Source organism: Oncorhynchus kisutch, linkage group LG11 (genome assembly GCF_002021735.2).
Source record: "Oncorhynchus kisutch isolate 150728-3 linkage group LG11, Okis_V2, whole genome shotgun sequence".
NCBI lineage: Eukaryota > Metazoa > Chordata > Actinopteri > Salmoniformes > Salmonidae > Oncorhynchus > Oncorhynchus kisutch.
This window is the reverse complement of record NC_034184.2, coordinates 64671590-64693770: the sequence shown is the minus strand read 5'-3', so window position 1 is coordinate 64693770 and position 22181 is coordinate 64671590. Positions and strand designations below refer to the sequence as shown.

The 22181-nt window shown below is 41.4% G+C and overlaps 1 protein-coding gene across 5 annotated transcripts; it reads right to left on the bottom strand.

The window, feature by feature from the left end:
* Positions 1–255: 255 nt before the first annotated feature.
* LOC109899033 (annexin A13) lies at positions 256–21996 on the bottom strand. 5 transcript variants are annotated; one of them, XM_031836099.1, is made up of 23 exons: positions 21727–21996; positions 20655–20743; positions 20469–20536; positions 20324–20369; positions 20019–20071; positions 19470–19524; positions 18961–19095; positions 18628–18722; positions 18492–18540; positions 18290–18390; positions 17917–18003; positions 17683–17784; positions 17312–17431; positions 9167–9242; positions 8940–9034; positions 8151–8324; positions 7998–8031; positions 5036–5115; positions 4661–4729; positions 4474–4575; positions 4178–4253; positions 3804–3916; positions 256–1929 (listed from the first exon to the last, which is right to left on the bottom strand). In XM_031836099.1, exons 1-23 carry the CDS (start codon positions 21906–21908, stop codon positions 1810–1812), a joined length of 2121 nt encoding a protein of 706 aa, XP_031691959.1. In that variant the 5' UTR covers positions 21909–21996; the 3' UTR covers positions 256–1809. The 5 variants fall into 5 exon arrangements, with proteins under 5 accessions (XP_031691959.1, XP_031691960.1, XP_031691961.1 ...); XM_031836100.1 differs by having other exon boundaries at positions 8151–8321; positions 21727–21993; XM_031836101.1 differs by lacking the exon at positions 17917–18003 and having other exon boundaries at positions 21727–21995.
* Positions 21997–22181: the final 185 nt, after the last annotated feature.

The following is a 22181-nucleotide window of genomic DNA, read 5'->3' as shown; positions in this document are numbered from 1 at the left end:
CACGACCAAAGATTCATCACAGAGAGCATGAAACAAACTGTATTTGAAGGACAGGAGGTTGAATATTAAGGTTGTCTTCCCTGTACAGTCTATAAATCACATCAACTTTGAAACATGAGCACTTTGCAGTGATTGTAACATTTCCCCTTTTACACTAATGATATTTATGTATCCCTATATCTAGGCCAATAAACATTGAATAGGTACAGTAAAATATGATTCCATAAACATGTTCACAAAAAAAATACAAAAAAATAATTTTAGATCAATTTTATTCTGTAATTTGCATGTAATATTTTGCTGATACAGAGGCAAATATTGGTCCCTATTCCATATCTTTTCATAAGGGCAGGTGTGCACGGTCTGAAACCTGTTGACATTATCCTCTCTTGCATGGAATTCATAGTAGCCTAGCCAGCATTATAAAATGTTACAAATATCTCAAGTTATTCAGCTGAGATTACAGGACTTTCTAATATGACCTAATTCCTAATATAGGAATATGTTAAAAATACTGCTGCCATTATGGGACACAGAAGTGACAGTGGTCGTAACATTTTAGACCATGCTATTCAAAGAGTTTAGATACTTCATAGTTACAAGTCTAAATCTTTTCTCAAATACCTTGCGAGACCTTTTCAAATACCTTCTTGTGGATAAAGATTTACTTTAAACACATTTGAATGATATATAATACTGCAGTCTTAATGCAGTTAATAGTTTTAGTGTTAGTCTTGCAATACAAACATTTTATGAGGTGTTTGAAGATTTGTCACAGCAGTTTCCCTTGCAACATATTGAAGCATGAAGTCAATACATAGTTAGTTTAAATTAAATAACTGTTTTTGACTAACACCGTGAAGATTAATCAGACAGTAGAATTACAATGTACTTATCTTTGGAGTGGTAGTGTTGATTATTTTAAAATAATATCAAAATTATATGTGCATTGATTCATGTCATATAAAATACCATTGCTTCATAAGGACACTTTCATTTCTCCTTCATTTAAGTTATAACTTCAAGGTAGATGGACAGATTGCACATAACTAGCTAGCTAACAGTTTATAAACACTTGTTAATACTGAAGATGGAGTTTGGGGTGGAAGGTACTGGCACTGGATAGATCAAATCCAAATTGGTGTCTCACTAAGCATGGACAAAATGTTTGCTGATCATTTTAAATGCAAGCTCAAAAATATGATCACTGCTCAATGGAATAGGTCTCATCTGTAGAAGACAGATACGTCCAATACAATGCAGAACCATAATCTTCCAGCAACACCCTGTCCCAGTTCCTACAAATGCCTTTTTGTGTGCAGACTGACCTTCCTACCAAGCACTGAACCACCTGATCCTACTGAACTTCAATTTAACTGCAGAAAAGAGAATTTAGGATCTAGTCACACAACTGTACATAGTAAACAGAATTTCAAGGACTAGGGCTACTAAGTTTCACTGGTAATGTGGAGCTCTGGTCTAAGGTAAGTCTCTAGTCCTAGCACTCCTCTCGATCAAAACCAATCACACCACATGGTATGTTATGAGCATCCAACTGCCTTTAGATAAGTAGATCAAATATAGCAGCCACATATTGATAACACTTTTGTAGGGAACCTAGACATCAATGCCAAATCAGGAGAACAGAACCAGCTGGATTTGAGCTATCTCCAGTTCCACCCCCTGCCCTATCCGAGAATGTTGCATGTTTGAGGACAGTAGGACCGATTGTAAGTAGTGTTAGTTTGTCCAGGAGTGAGCAGCAGCACCCTCGGTCCCTTTCAGGCACTCTGCTCTCTCGCCGCTCTCTCAATGGCAGATAGCCAGCAGGAGACGTTTGAAGTCTCCACCACACTCAGATTTGATGGCATCCTTCAGGGACATGTCATACTTCTCCAGGTACATGTCTTTAATGGTCTCCAAATCATACTGTTGAACAGAATACACATACCTATTTAGCTGACATTTGTCTGCTTTTAGATTTCAAGTCAAGTAGTCTAAAAGGGGCATTTTCTTATATGATTACACAATTCCCTGAGCCATGTAAACTCAGCAAAAAAATAAACGTCCCTTTTTCAGGACCCTGTCTTTCAAAGATAATTCGTAAAAATCTAAATAACTTCACAGATCTTAATTTTAAAGGGTTTAAACACTTTCCCATGCTTGTTCAATGAAAAACAATTAATGAACATGCATCTGTGGAACGGTCGTTAAGACACTAACAGCTTACAGACGGTAGGCAATTAAGGTCACAGTTATGAAAACTTAGGACACTAAAGAGGCCTTTCTACTGACTCTGAAAAACACCAAAAGAAAGATGCCTAGGATCCCTGCTCATCTGGGTGAACGTGCCTTAGGCATGCTGCAAGGAGGCATGAGGACTGCAGATGTGGCCATGGCAATACATTGCAATGTCCGTACTGTGAGACGCCTAAGACAGCGCTACAGGGAGACAGGACGGACAGCTGATCGTCCTCGCAGTGGCAGACCATGTGTAACAACACCTGCACAGGATCAGTACATCCGAACATCACACCTGCGGGACAGGTACAGGATGGTAACAACTGCCCGAGTTACACCAGGAACGCACAATCCCTCCATCAATGCTCAGACTGTCCACAATAGGCTGAGAGAGGCTGGACTGAGGGCTTGTAGGCCTGTTATAAGGCAGGTCCTCACCAGACATCACCGGCATCAACGTCGCCTATGGGCACAAACCCAACGTCGTCAGACCAGACAGGACTGGCAAAAAGTGCTCTTCTCTAACGAGTCACGGTTGTGTCTCACCTAGTGTGATGGTTGGATTCGCGTTTATCGTAAAAGGAATGAGCGTTACACAGAGGCCTATACTTTGGAGCGGGATCGATTTGGAGGTGGAGGGTCCGTCATGGTCTGGGGTGGTGTGTCACAGCATCATCGGACTGAGCTTGTCGTCATTGCAGGCAACCTCAATGCTGTGCGTTACAGGGAAGACATCCTCCTTCCTCATGTGGTACCCTTCCTGCAGGCTCATCCTGACATGACCCTCCAGCATGACAATGCCACCAGCCATACTGATCGTGCTGTGGGTGATTTCCTGCAAGACAGGAATGTCAGTGTTCTGCCATGGCCAGCGAAGAGCCCGGATCTCAATCCCATTGAGCACGTCTGGGACCTTTTGGATCAGAGGGTAAGGGCTAGGGCCATTCCCCCCCAGAAATGTCCGGGAACTTGCAGTTGCCTTAGTGGGAAGAGTGGGGTAACATCTCACAGCAAGAACTGGCAAATCTGGTACAGTCCATGAGGAGATGCACTGCTGTACTTAATGCAGCTGGTGGCCACACCAAATACTGACTGTTACTTTTGATTGACCCCCCCCCCCCTCCGTTCAGGGACACATTATTCCATTTCTGTTAGTCACATGTCTGTGAAACTTGTTCAGTTTGTGTCTCAGTTGTTGAATCTTGTTATGTTCATACAAATATTATGTTAGTTTGCAGAAAATAAACGCAGTTGACAGTGAGAGGACATTTCTTTTTTTCTTTCTTTTATAAACTTTTTTTGCTGAGTTTATAATGCATTCAAGTGTTGCCACGGTAGTCCACAAAGTTAGTATAGCCTTGCTTGATAGCATAGCCTCCCCCGGTTTTATAAATGTGCTATGGAGAAATGATCACGTGTCCATAACAGAAACTTTTTTTTTTTTTTATCACTTAAATGCATGCAATCACAATGCAGTCAGTGGTCACAAATGATTTGGTGTCTGATAGACCCAAGAACCATGCTAAGGTTGTCAGAGAGTTTGGATCCATAGGTTACCGTACCTCAGAGCGGCATACAAGGATGCGGATGAGGGTGTCCTCATCAGTGCCTGCTCCTTTCATGGCTTCATTCAGTCGCCGGGCGAAATACAGCTGAGGGTTTTTAGCAACCCTCACTGAAAATAGAAAATCAAAAAGGCATTCAAATATACTGTCAGTTACTTCTAATTCGTTACTGGTTTATAGGCCTGTATTGTAAAACACCATTTGACATTTTGAACAAACGCAGGCTAGCTAGAGGAAATTCTGAACAGCCACCCACACAACCAACTAAATACTGAGTAATACCCACTTTACTCAAGTCACATGCATCCCTTCGGTGTCTCTGGCCTCAGATCTCTGCACCCATACGCAAACACGCCAACTTGTATACATACCAAGTGTGATGTAACAGTCCTTCAGTGTCCCAGAGACCTCATTATCAATGGCATCCAGAATTTCTGTTCCAGAGAGCTGGGGAAAGCAGGGAGGGAATGAATATAAGCATAAACACTGGTACAGAGGATAGCTACAGCAAAAGGAGCCCGATGTGCTTCCAATTAAATAGACTTACCACAGGTTCTAAATAAAATACATTGAAGTATAACCATTTATTATTATTTATATCTATAAATATTCAAGGCACTTGTTTCAGCTTGTGTGAACAGACATAGGCTGCTAATAGCAGACCCACCTGCTCATACACCTTGAAGGTGGCCTGTAGCTGAAGGTAGTTTCGGTTGGCCAGGACGAAGCTGAAAGTGGATTCATCCGTCCCAAAACATCCCTCACCAGCCTAAATAGTAAATATGACTTAAATGAAACAGGTAAATCCACTTCTTGATATTTTGGTTTCTTGAATGTACTTCTCCGTGCCATACCTCAAACAGGGCGGTGGCATCTGCTTCAGCCAGACCCTCATCCACATCGTAAGTCTCATCTCTGGTGCCCTAGAACAGAAAGCTTTCACTGACTTCTGTGGTGAGATGAAATGTAGCCTTTCTGTCTGGCTCAGGATATTGTATCTGGCCTCCATTTTACTAATGAAAGGACATTGGAAAAGCAGGCAGACAGCCAATGTGTGTGTGTGTGTGTGTGTGTGTGTGCGTGTGTGAGAGAAAGAGCGAGAGAGAGACCGAGGGAGAGAGACTTAGGGTTAAGAGAGAGGTCAGGCCGAGGGAGCTCGATTTCAGTCCAAAGAAATCTAATTGTGTTACATGGCAAGAATCCAAGAGTGAAACCATGGGGCCACTTACCTGTAAAAGAGCAGTGAGCAGGTTTCTCACATCTCCACTAGTGTCCCCTTCGACATCTGATTCCAGGTCCCGTTCATGCACTAGAAAAGTCACAGACAGGCAGACAGAGATAATATGAGATTAAGGGCAGAGGAACGGGAGTTGCCTTGTTATTTATATAACTGCTGATGTCATTCTATTTGAGCCATTGTGGAAAGTGGGTGTCATTCTGTTAAGATTTTTCTGTACTGCTGATTAACTTCTGATTCAGGATTGTGGTAAAAAAAAGAAAACGTGTTTTTATGGTTTTTTAAAATTTTTATAAGGTGTGTTTTCTTATTTATTTATATACAGTGCCTTGCGAAATTATTCGGCCCCCTTGAACTTTGCGACCTTTTGCCACATTTCAGGCTTCAAACATAAAGATATAAAACTGTATTTTTTTGTGAAGAATCAACAACAAGTGGGACACAATCATGAAGTGGAACGACATTTATTGGATATTTCAAACTTTTTTAACAAATCAAAAACTGAAAAATTGGGCGTGCAAAATTATTCAGCCCCTTTACTTTCAGTGCAGCAAACTCTCTCCAGAAGTTCAGTGAGGATCTCTGAATGATCCAATGTTGACCTAAATGACTAATGATGATAAATACAATCCACCTGTGTGTAATCAAGTCTCCGTATAAATGCACCTGCACTGTGATAGTCTCAGAGGTCCGTTAAAAGCGCAGAGAGCATCATGAAGAACAAGGAACACACCAGGCAGGTCCGAGATACTGTTGTGAAGAAGTTTAAAGCCGGATTTGGATACAAAAAGATTTCCCAAGCTTTAAACATCCCAAGGAGCACTGTGCAAGCGATAATATCGAAATGGATGGAGTATCAGACCACTGCAAATCTACCAAGACCTGGCCGTCCCTCTAAACTTTCAGCTCATACAAGGAGAAGACTGATCAGAGATGCAGCCAAGAGGCCCATGATCACTCTGGATGAACTGCAGAGATCTACAGCTGAGGTGGGAGACTCTGTCCATAGGACAACAATCGTTGTATATTGCACAAATCTGGCCTTTATGGAAGAGTGGCAAGAAGAAAGCCATTTCTTAAAGATATCCATAAAAAGTGTTGTTTAAAGTTTGCCACAAGCCACCTGGGAGACACACCAAACATGTGGAAGAAGGTGCTCTGGTCAGATGGAACCAAATTTGAACTTTTTGGCAACAATGCAAAACGTTATGTTTGGCGTAAAAGCAACACAGCTCATCACCCTGAACACACCATCCCCACTGTCAAACATGGTGGTGGCAGCATCATGGTTTGGGCCTGGTTTCTTCAGCAGGGACAGGGAAGATGGTTAAAAATGTATGGGAAGATGGATGGAGCCAAATACAGGACCATTCTGGAAGAAAACCTGATGGAGTCTGCAAAAGACCTGAGACTGGGACGGAGATTTGTCTTCCAACAAGACAATGATCCAAAACATAAAGCAAAATCTACAATGGAATGGTTCAAAAATAAACATATCCAGGTGTTAGAATGGCCAAGTCAAAGTCCAGACCTGAATCCAATCGAGAATCTGTGGAAAGAACTGAAAACTGCTGTTCACAAATGCTCTCCATCCAACCTCACTGAGCTCGAGCTGTTTTGCAAAGGAATGGGAAAAAATTTCAGTCTCTCGATGTGCAAAACTGATAGAGACATACCCCAAGCGACTTACAGCTGTAATCGCAGCAAAAGGTGGCGCTACAAAGTATTAACTTAAGGGGGCTGAATAATTTTGCACGCCCAATTTTTCAGTTTTTGATTTGTTAAAAAAGTTTGAAATATCCAATAAATGTCGTTCCACTTCATGATTGTGTCCCACTTGTTGTTGATTCTTCACAAAAAAATACCGTTTTATATATTTATGTTTGAAGCCTGGAATGTGGCAAAAGGTCACAAAGTTCAAGGGGGCCAAATCACAACCCTAATCAAAAGTGAATCAGCAGCACAGAAAACAACAGCATGGGCAGGATGGAAACAGAATGGCCCTGATTCAGTTAGAACGTATCCAAACCCAAAAACCTGGCTAGACGGCAGTTTGCGATTGCTGTTTATGGACTACGGCTCAGCCTCCAACACCATAGTGCCCTCAAAGCTCATCACTAAGCTAGGTACACTGGGACTGAAACTCTCCCTATGCAACTAGGTTCTGGACTTCCTGACGGGCCGACCCAAAGTGGTTAAGGTAAGCAACAACACCTCTGCCACGCTGATCCTCAACACGGGGACCCCATACGGGTTCATGCTTAGCCCACTCCTGTACTCCCATGACTGTGTGGCTACGCACGTCTCCAACTCAATCATCAAAATTTGCTGACAACACAACAGTGGTAGGCCTGATTACCAACAATGAAGAGACTGCCTACAAGGAGGTGGGGAGAGTCCTAACCGGAGTGGTGCCAGGAGAATGACTTCTCCCTCAACGTTAACAAAAACGAAGGAGCTGCTCGTGGACTACTGGAGACAAAAGTGAGAGCACGCCCCCATCCACGTAGACGTGGCCACAGTAGAGGTTCAAAAGCTTCAAGTTCCTTGGTGTGCACGCCACTGGCAACCTAAAAGGGTCCATTCACATGGACAGCTTGGCCTCACAAACGTCTACAGACGCAGCATTGAGAGCACCCTGTCAGGCTGTATCACCGCCTAGTACAGCAGGTACCACCTGCTTTAGAACTTTAGTCACTGTTCTAGATTTTGATCATGTGACCTGTATGCTACAAAGCCTTATGGGTCTCTCAAGTTATGCCAACTATTAACTGGAGCCCAATGAGTGTCCTCCTGCGTTCACAACCCTGGTAAGTATTCTGTTAGAAATAATTACGTAAAAAGACAACTTGATTGAGTGAGGGGTAGCATTGGTACTGGCTGGATGTGGCTGTTTCACCATTAATAAGGATGCCAGCTTTAAGGTGCAGCGTGAGGATGAAATTGATACTTACCCTGAAAGTAGCATTCTTTGAACATGTGAATATCCTGTTGGGAAAGAGTGAAAAATAAATCTTAAGCAGACCGTTGTGTTTTTAAATATTGAACAGCATTTTCTATTTCCCATGACTTATAGGATTCTATTCAGAATGAAACTGAAACCGTACAGCGTTTGTGGCAGTGCACAGAATCTCCACCAGAGTATCCTCATCAGTGCCTGCTCCCTTCATGGCCCTCCTGAGCTCCTTCACTGCATAGACGACTGGAGGGTCCAGCATGGCCAGGACGGCATTCTCAAAGTTCCCCCCCAGCTCACTCTTCAGCACATCCACCAACTCCTTCTCCAGAGAAAGAGAGAAAGCAAAAGAGAGATTGTAGAACACATTGGGGGGGGTCTCTGACCATTCTTTCATACAGAATCTTTCCAGATCCTTGATATCCTTCATCTGTGTTTATGGACTGCCCTGTTCAATTCAAACCACAAGTTTTCAGTGGGGTTCAAGTCCAAGACCAAGGCAAAATGTTGATTTTGTGGTCAATTAACAATTTCTTTGTGGATTTTGATGTGTGCTTGGGGTGGTTGTCTTGCTGGAAGATCCACTTGCAGCAAAGTTTCAGCCTCCTGGTAGAAGCGACCAGGTTTTGGGCTAAAATGTCCTTGTACTTCAAAATGTCTTAGACCTTAACATAGGCATCAGCACAAGTGAAAGCAAAGTAGCCTCATAACATCAGAGATCCACCACCATATTTTACAGTAGGTATGAGGCTCTTTTCTGCACATGCATCGCTTTTTCAACACCAAACCCACGACTGGTATGTGTGACCAAAGACCTCTATTTTCATGTCATCTGACCATAGCACCGCCTGGAGTTTGCTAAACGGCATTGGCACTTGGATTGGAACCGGTGCAATGGTCAGATTCTTCTACTTTTAATAAAAATGTGTTTGATACTCACATCGTCATATTTATCAAAATAGGCTTGTTTAATTTCCATCCGCTGGGCTGCACAGCGGTTAGCCAGTATGTCAATGATGGCTTGTTCATCAGTGCCTGCACAACAGGACACAATCAATAAATAAACTGGTGCCACACTGTACCTTTAAAAAGCATTTGCACAGATATGTTACTTATAAGTAAACATAATGCCATAATTATAAATTAACTAAAAAGATTGCAACTTACCCAAGCCTTTACAGGCTTTGCGTATGGCCTTTATATCAGCCATAACATCAAACTCCTCATATGGCACGATAGTGGGCTGAAATTAACCATTTGTTTTTGTTATGACATAAACAAGACAATAAAATGCTCATATCAACACAACCATCACCATTGTATCTCAATGTTGTGTTTTTTTTTTTTTTTAAACACACATTTAGTAGGCCTAATCTATTGTAATTTCTGCTTTCCCTTAATAGGAGTCATCATGTCTGCCACCCCTCAAATCAACAAAAGATTGGACATCTGAAAAGTTTTGAATCAATTGTTCACATATGTAATAAAACTGCCGTAAGCCTATTAGAATGTAACATGACATGGGAGGGGGAGAACGCAATGGCAAGAAATGCACTGGCTCAGGAATTTGGCCGCTGCCGTGTTTTAACCAAACAAAGTAGAAGGGCGTAGCGCCCCATAGGCGAAATTGAGAGGACAATGGAAACACACTCACCGCCCTAATCCCACCCATAGCCTTCCACTCGGATTCACTCATTGTTTAGGCCTACATTAATCTAACGGGATTGTGACGAATTCCGCAGTGGCGACTTCCTCTGCGTTTCCCCTGCCTCACTGTCACATGAGTCGCATGTGTGACATGTCAAGGGCTATGTGGATTTTTTTACATTTTAAATCAACCTCAGAAAGTGATCCATAACCCCGCATTCAATTGTGGTAGTGTGTAAATCTCCCGTGGCCACACATTCTGCAAGCAGTTGACCAAATTACGCGAGATTTGTATTTGAGATTAGTGTGGAATGTCGTTTGGATAATCGTTTTGATGTACATGTCCACATCCCTTACAATTAAACATTTACACAGCAATTGTAAAAATGCATTCAACGTATTTTATAGGCCTATACTTTTCAATAGATATGCTTTATTTTACTACGTTTTTCCCCACATCTTCGAGATGTTTTTTTCTGACCATAGAGTAGGGCCTAAATTTTAACATTATATTCGCTTTTCTAGCCGCAATTTCAGCATTCGCACAGGCCTACGTTTGGTGCGTAAAAAAAACAAGCATGGTACTCACTTGACAGTTGCCCATTTTCGAAAGGTTTGTCTCGCTGTTGTGAGTCTTGGGCTGCTGAAGAGAGTCGGATTCTTTACCGTAGTTGTGGAAGGACTGGCGAGTAAAACGAATGTGCAACGTCATCGCGCAGAAATATAACGGAATTGAAAGCACCTCCTTCAGTTAACCATTTACTTACGTCGGAGATACCGACTCGAAAGGCGAACATCTAAAATCGTCATCCTTAAATTTGAAATGTTATGAACACAAAACTACATTTACGATTACTATGGGGATATTATTATTCTCCAAACTATGTTATACTCAAAGATGATTCCAAGAGACTACATTGATACATATGCTACTCAGTATAATAAAGATATGAACTTTGTGCTCAAATTGTCTATACTAGTAAATATGGATTTATCAATAATTACTAAAAATATACCCAAGTAAATCAAGTAGCCTAAGAGCGATGAACGCAAATCGAATTGGCGCTAGACCTGCTAAAACATTCCAAAGAAAATGTCGATTGAATCAAATTCAACCAGCTGACATTATTGAAGTCTGTGCGTGCCCACTGTCCACCCACATTACCGAATAGAACAGTAAGATCAGGATTTATGTCCAGGGTATCACAGTGACAACTAGACACCTTTTCACAGCCACCTCTCCTGTTGATGAGGCAGGCTGCTGTTCATTGAAATTACAAACCTGGTAGCTTACAGTTTAATCACAGCTTCTTCCCTGCACTTTAGAATTGTCTCTTTGTTAATTAGCCACCCACTGGAGGAAAATAATGCTGTCCCCACTGAAATTATACCCAGTTGGCCTAAAAAACCTTGGGACAATTAAATATTCCAATGCCACTGCAACAGAACAGTGCAATTAGAGAGTGACTCACCCTCTTGGATTTTAATGTGCAAGCCAACCTGACAGCACCAATAGGAACAACCTATTCAATGTTATCAACTTTACCTTAATTAATTACCCTTACAGGAAGTTTGCAGATGACAATAAGGCATTAGAACATACATTTAATATGTATTTGATAATGGTCAATCAGATATATTTTATACAGATAAAATACCTATAGTCGCATATTATGTCAACATTGTAGTTGCTTCTACTTAACCCCGCCTGCTAACTTTAAACGCTGTGTCTCCCGTGTGCTAGCGTAGTAATGACTACGCCGCGGCTTCCCTGCTCCATCTATTGCTGTTCACTATACCATATGATCACTTGGCTACATAGCTGATGCCTGCTGGACTGTTCGTTTATCACAGTACTCCATTTTGTTTATTTTTTTTATCTGTTGGCCCTAGCCCCGAACTCAGGCCCTGTGTGTAGCCCATTCATCGCCATTTTACCTGTTGTTGTCTTAGTTGATTAGCTGTTGTTGTCTTACCCGTTGTCTTAGCTAGCTCTCCCAATCAACACCTGTGATGGCTTTATGCCTAGCTTTATGTCTCTCTCAAATGTCAATATCCCATGTATACTGTTGTTTAAGATAGTTATCATTGTTTTAGTTTACAGTGGAGCCCCTAGTCCCACTCAACAACTTTGTCCCACTCCCCACACATGCGGTGACCTCACCCAGTATAACCAGCACATCCAGAGATGCAACCTCTCTTATCATCACTCAGCGCCTGGGCTTACCTCCACTGTACCCGCACCCCACCATACCCCTGTCTGCACATTCTGCCCTGAATCTATTCCACCACACCCAGAAATTTGCTCCTTTTACTCTCTGTCCCCAATGCACTAGACAACCAGTTTTGATAGCCTTTAGCCGTACCCTCATCCTACTCCTCCTCTGTTCCCTGGGTAATGTGGAGGTTAACCCAGGCCCTGCGTGTCCCCAGGCACTCTCATTTGTTGACTTCTGTAAACGAAAAAGCCTTGGTTTCATGCATTTTAACATCAGAAGCCTCCTCCCTAAGTTTGTTTTACTCACTGCTTTAGCACACTCCGCCAACCCTGATGTTCATGCCGTGTCTGAATCCTGGTTCAGGAAGGCCACAAAAAATTCTGAGATTTTATATCATACCAAACTACAACATTTTCTGTCAAGATGCAACTCCTCACCCTTTGGCAGTTCTAATATACTGCAGAGGCAGCTTGCAAAGTTCTGGCATACTTTCCAGGTCTATGCCCAAACAGTTTGAGCGTCTAATTTGAGCAGCTAAATTGATTTTATTGATGCATTATATTAAGTAAAAATGTATTTATTTTACCTTTATTTAACCAGGTAGGCAAGTTGAGAACAAGTTCTCATTTACAATTGCGACCTGGCCAAGATAAAGCAAAGCAGTTCGACAGATAAAACGACACAGAGTTACACATGGAGTAAAAACAAACATACAGTCAATAATGCAGTATAAACAAGTCTATATACAATGTGAGCAAATGAGGTGAGAAGGGAGGTAAAGGCAAAAAAGGCCATGATGGCAAAGTAAATACAATATAGCAAGTAAAATACTGGAATGGTAGTTTTGCAATGGAAGAATGTGCAAAGTAGAAATAAAAAAATTATGGGGTGCAAAGGAGCAAAATAAATAAATAAATTAAAATTAAATACAGTTGGGAAAGAGGTAGTTGTTTGGGCTAAATTATAGGTGGGCTATGTACAGGTGCAGTAATCTGTGAGCTGCTCTGACAGTTGGTGCTTAAAGCTAGTGAGGGAGATAAGTGTTTCCAGTTTCAGAGATTTTTGTAGTTCGTTCCAGTCATTGGCAGCAGAGAACTGGAAGGAGAGGCGGCCAAAGAAAGAATTGGTTTTGGGGGTGACCAGAGAGATATACCTGCTGGAGCGTGTGCTACAGGTGGGAGATGCTATGGTGACCAGCGAGCTGAGATAAGGGGGGACTTTACCTAGCAGGGTCTTGTAGATGACATGGAGCCAGTGGGTTTGGCGACGAGTATGAAGCGAGGGCCAGCCAACGAGAGCGTACAGGTCGCAATGGTGGGTAGTATATGGGGCTTTGGTGATAAAACGGATTGCACTGTGATAGACTGCATCCAATTTGTTGAGTAAGGTATTGGAGGCTATTTTGTAAATGACATCGCCAAAGTCGAGGATTGGTAGGAAATAAGTGTTCATTCAGTATTGTTGTAATTGTCATTATTACAAATGAATAAATAAAATTAAAATTGGCCGCTTAATCAGTATCGGCTTTAAAAAAATGTTTTTTTATTTTAATTTTACCCCAATTTAGTGGTATCCAATTGTTTTAGTAGCTACTATTTTGTCTCATCGCTACAACTCCCGTACGGGCTAGGGAGAGACGAAGGTTGAAAGTCATGCGTCCTCCAATACACAACCCAACCAAGCCGCACTGCTTCTTAACACAGCACGCATCCAACCCGGAAACCAGCTGCACCAATGTGTCGGAGGAAACACCGTGCACCTGGCAACCTTGGTTAGCGCGCACTGCGCTGGCCCGCCACAGGAGTCGCTGGTGCGTGATGAGACAAGAATATCCCTACCAGCCAAGCCCTCCCTAACCCGGACAACGCTAGGCCAATTGTGTGTCGCCCCACGGACCTCCCGGTCACGGCCGGTTACGACAGAGCCTGGGCGCGAACCCAGGGTCTCTGGTGGCACAGCTGGCACTGCAGTACAGCGCCCTTAACCACTGCATCACCCGGGAGGCCCGGTATTGGCTTTTTTGGTCCTCCAATAATCGCTATCGGCGTTGAAAAATCATAATCGGTCGACCTCTACTACGTACCTCATCCCCATATTGTTTTTATTTACTTTTATGCTCTTTTGCACACCAGTATCTCTACTTGCACATCATCATCTGCTTATTTATCACTCCAGTGTTAATCTGCTAAAATGTAATTATTTCACTACTATGGCCTATTTATTGCCTACCTCACGCCATTTGCACACACTGTATATAGACATTATTTTTTTCTATTGTGTTATTGACATGTACGCTTGTTTATTCCATGTGTAACTGTGTTGTTTGTGTCGCACTGCTTTGCTTTATCTTGGCCAGGTTGCAGTTGTAAATGACAACTTGTTCTCAACTAGTTTACCTGGTTAAATAAAGGTGAAATGAAAAAAAAACATTGTATATACAAATGTTAGTGGCCACCTGAAGAGAAGATTACTGTGTCAGTGCATCGCTCCTCATGTTGAAAAGCTTTTTGTAAACACTATAGTTACACTACCCATTGTTTCTTGGTGAATCATTCAACCCAAATATCAGGTCAATATCAGAGGATAGATTTCCACATCACTTCACCTACAAAGCATTGACATTAAGACTTTCTCAATTCTTTCCACCCACTCTCTTTATCTGACAGGAGGGTTTTATTTCACTACAAGTCTGGCTTCAATATATATACAAAATTACTCATATAAACCGTTAAAAATATGATGAAAAAAAAAGAAGAATTTTTTGACTGTAGGCAGACAGTCAGTATCTTTCCGCTTTCACGACCAGCTTGTTTTGTGTACAATCTTATATTTGGTGAGCCACTGTTTCTATTCATTATCTCACCATGCTATTGATCTGGCAATTACCACTGTAACATTTATGTGTGTGTGTATGTGTGTGTGTATATATATATAACTGTTTATGTGCATCCCTACCATCACAACTGATTTGAACACCATCAGAATGTGTGGATCCAGAATTGTTTTGAGTGTGGTTATGCACATATGGGAGTTTGAAACAGTAAATTAATCAATTGATGACTTATCACCTATGGGACAAAAGTCAGCAGAGCGCAGAGTTTGGTCTACTACTGCGTTAGTTTAATGGGTTTATCAGTTGTCTGAGCTGAGCATCAATCGTCTGGGCTGGGGGGGACCATAAAATGGCCATCATTTGACATGCAGATGAAAAGGGATCCCGCTGAAGCCTTTACAGCGGAGCTGAGGAGAGAACAAAGACAGCATTCAGAGGTCCAGCTATCCACCAAAACAGGGTTCAATGGGCACTATGAATCAGCATCCAGACTATGTTATGACCTCAAACAACGTGCTATTCAAAGTGCTCTGAACAAATTAAGGGAATCGTTCACAAACATTGGCACATTCTAAGATCTGATGACAGTATCTCTAATGTGTTTTTCGGACCCTCCCTTGGTTGTAGTCTCAGAGATCAATTGGTAAACACAAATTTAACACCCCCAAAATACCCCCGTACAACGTCTATTTGCGCCTCTACCCGATGGAAACTACAAGTGTAATGGCTCTTACAAATGCAGATCCTTTAAACACCCTCAAACAGGGAAACAGATCCCAATCAAAGGCGTTATCACGTACTGAACTCCACTAAGGCATTTCTTTATCTTGTAACTTGTCCTTGTGGTAAAAAATGATGTGGGTGAAACGAAGCGCGAATTATAAGTAAGAATCTCAAAAGCACCACTAGGTGCAAAAACTCTACATACCCAGTTGCGGCCCACTTTTTGGAAGCAAACCTCTATTTTGTCCGTTTGTTATATCGGCATCGAACAAGTCCCCTTCCCTAGGAGAGGGGGTGACCTTGAAAATGTATTGTTAAAACGAGAGGCTGCCTGGATCTTTAATTTAAAGACCCTTGCTCCCGTCGGTCTCAACGTAGACTTTGATCTGAAGCCATTCTTGTGATTTTGCTATTCATTGTAAATGTTTGTAGGCTTATGTAGCCAAATTGTATCTATGATCGTATGTTATCCGTTCATGCTTTTTAAAATGTTCTATTTATATCTGTAAATTAACCAATAAAATTAAGCCACACCCAGTCATGATTACAGACACCTGTGTCCCTTGAAACTATATAAACTAGTGACCCACAGTGCTTGTCATTATACCCTGATGACGACAGCTTGTCTGTCAAAACGTTGGCTCCTAGAGTATTGCGGTTCTCCTGTTCCTTTTCAAATGACCTCAAACAAGACTTGCTTTAAGTCTAGGTAACTCCTGGTGCTATATCATCTATAATAAAAGTGTCATGTTTCACTGGCTTCTTTAAATCTCTAAAATATTTAAGGAGGAGGGGGGGGGATTGTGGAATTGTTTCGAGGTGGTGATTTAAAATGAGTTTGTAGCTCAAATGGTTCGGACACGACAGACAGAAGTTGGCACATCAGCGTTACCAACTTCAGATGAGTCACCATCGTGTTCGTGAGAGTCTCCCTTTCCCATAGAATAGAAAGGTCAAACCGTAGGCCAAACCGTTTCCTGAGAAGACCGATTTTCAGGATGTCTCATGGTCTGACAAACACCGCTGTAGCTCGGCAACCTTCCACCACAGATGCGGAAGGCCGCCAGGCGGATGCTGCTTAAATTGACGGATTCTTTACAAGGCACAGTTGTACAGTGCATTCGGAAGGTTCAGATTAGTATTTGTAATACATTTGCAAAAAAAATATTATTATGGGTTTTGTGTCAAACCGTATTGATGAGGGGAATTCTTTTTCAAATTAATTTCAGAATAAGGCTAGAAAAATGTTGAAAAAGTCAAGCAGTCTGAATACTTTCGAATGCACTGTATAGTGGATATAATCTCAGATCCACAAATGGTCTTGAAGTAAGAGTGCTGGTCTGGGATGAGATCCCCCCTTGTCCATATAATCTTATTAATTATGTAAAAAGGCTCAACTTATTCTCACCTAAGGAAAAAAATAAAGGAAAAAAATAAATAATTAAAACTGATTCTAGATCAGTGCTCCAACTCAGACATCTTGTGAATATGGGCCCTGTTAACAAAGGTTTACCTGCTTCTATGTAGTGAATGGTAGTGGGTTAGACCGGGGTACAAAGTAACACGGGCACAAAGTAACTAACTCAAATTATAAATAACTTAGACAGCTGTTATTCAATGTGCTAATGTTTGGTTAGTGTAGCTACAGTACCTGCCTTGGAAATTTTGCTTAAATCCATAAATAATTGTTTATATATAGTTGATGACAATAATTATGAAGACTCGGATTAGAGTTGTAATGGAGGTTAATTGTAACATTTGTTACAATTAAATCCTTACCTAAAATTCTAATCCTAACCCATATTATTTTCATACTAAGCAAAAGCCTAAAACTTTTACTTTGTTCTCTGGTCTCCTCTACTAAACATAAACGTCATGTTGATATGTTACCTGTTCCTGGGGTATAATTTCTGTGGAACTGAACTTGTTCCTTCTCACAGAGTCCAGGTGGTAGTTTGGGGCTCCGCTCCCTGGCATCCCCCAGGTGAAGAACTGCATTGTCTCATTGTGCTGCCAATGACAAGGCGATTGAAGTGCAATCTGTCAATGTCAGTCCTTCCAACTGAGTCAATCACTATCAGTGACCATTGGTGTGTATAATTATTCCAAACAATCATGAAGATAATGGTTTAGGATCCATTGGACTACTTTGAGGTAGGGTATAATGAGGATCATGTGACTGAAAAAGGTGACACGTTCCTGTCCGATCTCTATATAGAAGGTATGGGTAACATAGAATAATTATGCTTGCGATGACTCACAGTTTGTTCGGCGGTGGTAATCCTTCTCCTCTCCCTCGCTTTTTGTTGTCTCTTCTCCTCCACCTGCTGACACAGGTCTTTGTAGTAGTGCCTCTTTCTTTCCTATAAGTTACAGCATATTGGTCATGGAGTATGGTTCAACATGTTTTTTAAACTGCAAAATTAGCATGATCTGCTCTTTTAATACGGACAAAAGCCTATTTTGGGGGGCACAACAGTTTATAAAGTGATTGCCTCTCTGATGATGTCAGAATGGTTCCTGGTTACTACTGGTGGGATCCTGGTGTCAGGTCCTGGCTGAGAGGAGGTTGATGGTTTACCCTAGATTAAAGATGTCAATATATTTTGTTATGGCAGAGCCTATCCTATGTGCTCGACATATGAATAAGCTGAGCATGTTGGATGAATGTCAAATGTAGAGCAACACTGTCCTCCTGTGTTTAATTGAAGCTAGTACATGTACCACTACTGGCTCATTATTAACGATGTCAGTTAAAAAAAAGGCAACGGCTATATAAATGTCGCTTAGTTTATTCAGGACTATAAAACGTTAATGACATTCTTACTATATCAATACCAACATAATATGAATAAAGGGTTCTGATACCTTTGTGAGTCTGGGTGAATAAGCAAATGAATCCGTGTTGTTGCTTCCATCACTGTTGGTTAGACTTGCATTGCCTTTCAGCATTAGTAAAGGCCTACCGACTAAAGTGGGAACAAGAACACAAAAGTTACAGTTTACAATTGGGTATGTCCAGTGTGTTTCTTTGTACATTAAAACGGAGGGAATTAGTATAGGATCTTACCATGATCTTTTCTGATCACCGTCATCTGATCAATTGATTGTTCCCTTCTCTGAAAAATAAGGTAAATACTGGTTACCACTGTACCATTGTGTGTGTGTGTGTGTGAACATCATCTCAGTTACAGTATATTCCTCACCTGGCTGTACCTAGATGTGGATACATTGAATCCCTTCCGTACTGGAAGGGCTGGTTTAACACATTGGTTTAGATTGGAACCACACCTTGAAACATCTGAAATGTGGCATCATTTGATTAATTTAATCTCTAGTACAAAGCATGTGAAATAAAAAAAAAGATCATACTGCTATACTTATATACAAATATATTTTCTGGTATTAATCCTGAACGCCTGTGACCGATTATGACTGAATAGGGCCCCAGGCCTTTCCAATAGATGCTATCCTATCTGTCTCTTTGTTGTAGCGTTCAATACATTTTATTTCCAAATCCCACTATCAGGCTGACTCACCGGGCTTTTTGTCTTTCATGTTCGTGACTGTGTAGTCAAACACATGCTTGGTTTTCCTGTACAGTATGTCCCCCAGGCTTTCCGTAGGGGAGAACAGCGAGAAAGGAGGTCCTGATCTTCTGCAGAGCCTTCGCACTGCAAAACACAGGAAGCGACAGAGGCCCATGACACAAGCCAGGTGGCTTCACAGAGGAAACCTCCATTAAGACAATCCATCATCATGATAGTACCAAAACACAGACATCATGGGATGACTCAATGGGAGGCAGATATTTCATAAAAATGATCTATGATTATTTGTAATTATACTGATTAAACGACAACAGCCGGGGGACGATCCATCTTCAACCTCCCTTAGTGTCATTTATCATTATCAATGTTTGAGACTCAGATCTCTTGAAACTAAGTTATGTCATCAATGTGATTTATGATAACGCATACCTCCATTTGTAACAGTAATGTTTAAATTACTTAGTATAATAATAATAATAATGACTGAATGATCTCACTTCTGTCCCTGAGGAATGCAGCCTCATATCCCTCACTGAAAGGCTTTAGTGGTAACTGAAAGCAGATAGCGTAAACACAGTGAACCACAGCGGCCCCAACAGCAAGGGCTTTCAGTAGGTTTTGAGAAATCTCAACTGCAGTACTTGGCTAGAGCCTATCTACATCAAGCATAGAACATGAAACAGAAAGTATGGCATAACCTTAGGTAACGAACAAGTTTTTTTGAAACGTATTATAACATACAACGTTCATGCTGAAATTTCAGAGAAAATACAAGGGAAAAGAGTGTATAATGACGTACGGGTGGGAATTATGAGCACTTGTCCTTGATTCAGACAGTACGTTGCAGAGGAGCCTGGAGGGAGGAGCTACACGAGGACGGCTCATTGAAATGGCTGCAATGGAGAAAAAACGGAACGTATCAAACACATTAAACATATGTAAGTCACATGTTGGTCTCTGTTCCATTCACTCCATTCCAGTCATTACAATAAGCCAGTCCTCCGATAGCTCCTACCACCAGCCTCCTCTGGTACGTTGTGACTCACCAGTATCTTGGCCTGATCTTTCATCCTTGTCTGTGTTTCTGGTACACTCATCCCTTATAAAATAAAATGTCATGCTTTTTCAAATGCCAACATTTACAGTATACTGTATGAGAGCAGTTTTAATTGTAGAAGTTATAGGCCAAGTACTGCAGACTAACATTCTGAGGACATAAGCTAGTTCTTTCTTTGACTGAAAACAAAACAAGTGTCAGTCTGCTTTAGGTAGTTCTTAGTTGGCATGAGAGATTATAGGTAGTTGTTGATTTAACAGAACATCATGATTATGTCTACAGTGTACACTGTACCTTTATCACTTTGGAGCTGAATATATTCTTTTGGAGACTCACATTTCTGAAATTCAAATCAATTCTATTTATGTATATGTTTGAATTGTTCAATTAATTCTATATTTTCGTGTCTGTGTCATGGGAGGTCCTTGTTCTTGTTTACCGTTCTTGAGGTCTCCTTTTTATGAACTGGTAACTCTGGGAGTTTTGCCCCCATGACTGACATCCATTCTAAACACAGAAGCAAACAGACTGTAATTGAGAGAAGTGTCAATAACTGATACATTATTTCCACTGCCTATTTATTATCTGTTATGCTAGTGGTATTATTGAGTGAAATAATTAGTACCTTCTGTGACTTCTGGTTTTGTTGTATGTTCAGCGATTCCCTCTGTATCATCATAGTCATCACCATCATTATAATCCAAGGTCACAGTCCTGAAAGAAGTCTCTTGATTCATAATGCCGTGTTCAAAACAACTGGGAACTCGGAATTCTCCAACTTCCAACGTCATGATATGACATCGTTTCTCCCGAGTTCCCAGTTGTCTAGAATGAACCAGTACATGGCCTATGCTGGCCAATCACTGTAAGTACTAACATGAGAAAGGGATAGCTGCAGCCCGATATGGCGGCCAGAGACTGGGTGTGTCGAAAGAAAGTAGGCGTATCGAAAGAGCACATGTATTGGTCTGACTTTCTGTCAGCGAGTGCAGAGACTTGTGGAAACATGACTGCGCATCGAAATTAATTTGAGGACGTTTGGGAAACTCAGAATGGTGGTGTCGTGAAATAACTCAGGCAGTGGAAAAGCATTGCATGTAAATACACGTATCTTAACATGCTTTCATGTTGTGAACATTTTACATGTATCCCATTTCATTGCAATTGTATAGGCTAGTATACGCAATGCCATTATTAAACTTGTCGATGCCCCATTTCTAAACACAAGGGCAGACATGGGTTGATGACCAATTGACGAAGTGAGCTTCCCGGGAAAATTGCCTACACTGACACCCGTCTGATACTACGCGCACGTTACAAAATCAGGAGATTACAATTAGGTTAACCTGAAGGCAGGTGTTCATGTTTCGTCACGATTGCTTTAATGCAAGTTAGAGGTGTGTATGTGAAAAGTATTTAAGACTGAACAATACTGTTCATGGCACTTAGTACAACGGTAACAATTTGCCATGTTTGCTTTCATAAAAGTTTGAGTTGTATGTGATTAAAAATGCTTTAGCATCCCTCATGCACTTCCAGAAAGCGACTGAACAAAATAGACTACTCTAAAACGGTGGCACTGGCAAAAACCCTGTAAAAAAAAAAAAATTAAATCCCATTTCTTTCGACACGTCTACTACTCCGGGACGCTGCTATCTACACTTAAACTAGCATGCCAATAAACGGGAAGTACTCACCTGCGCAGCACAGATTCACTCCCTTTGCAGTGTCCAGGAGCGTGGCTGCTCCTCATACTGGCTCCACGTATTGACACACTCACCCTCCCTTGGTCTGTCTCATCAGTGAGACAGAAGAACTCCTTCGCGACACTTTTCATCTCCACACTTCGCCTGCCCTTCATCCAGTGCACAGACAACATTTTAATGGTCAATCAGCACAAAAAAAACAACAACAAGAGGGCACAAATGTCATGTAAGTCATCATGTGCATTCACAGATGAATCAGTTGCAAAATCAAGTCGGTTTCTAAACAAGGAAATGGTTATGGGTGTGGCTAGGGAATGACCAGGGTGGACCCCACAGCCTATACACATCCCAACCATGGAACCTTGTGGTTTACAACATTAACATTATACGTTTATTGTCAACCAAATTCAAGTCATAGATTTGACTATCGAAAAAACTCTTCATTT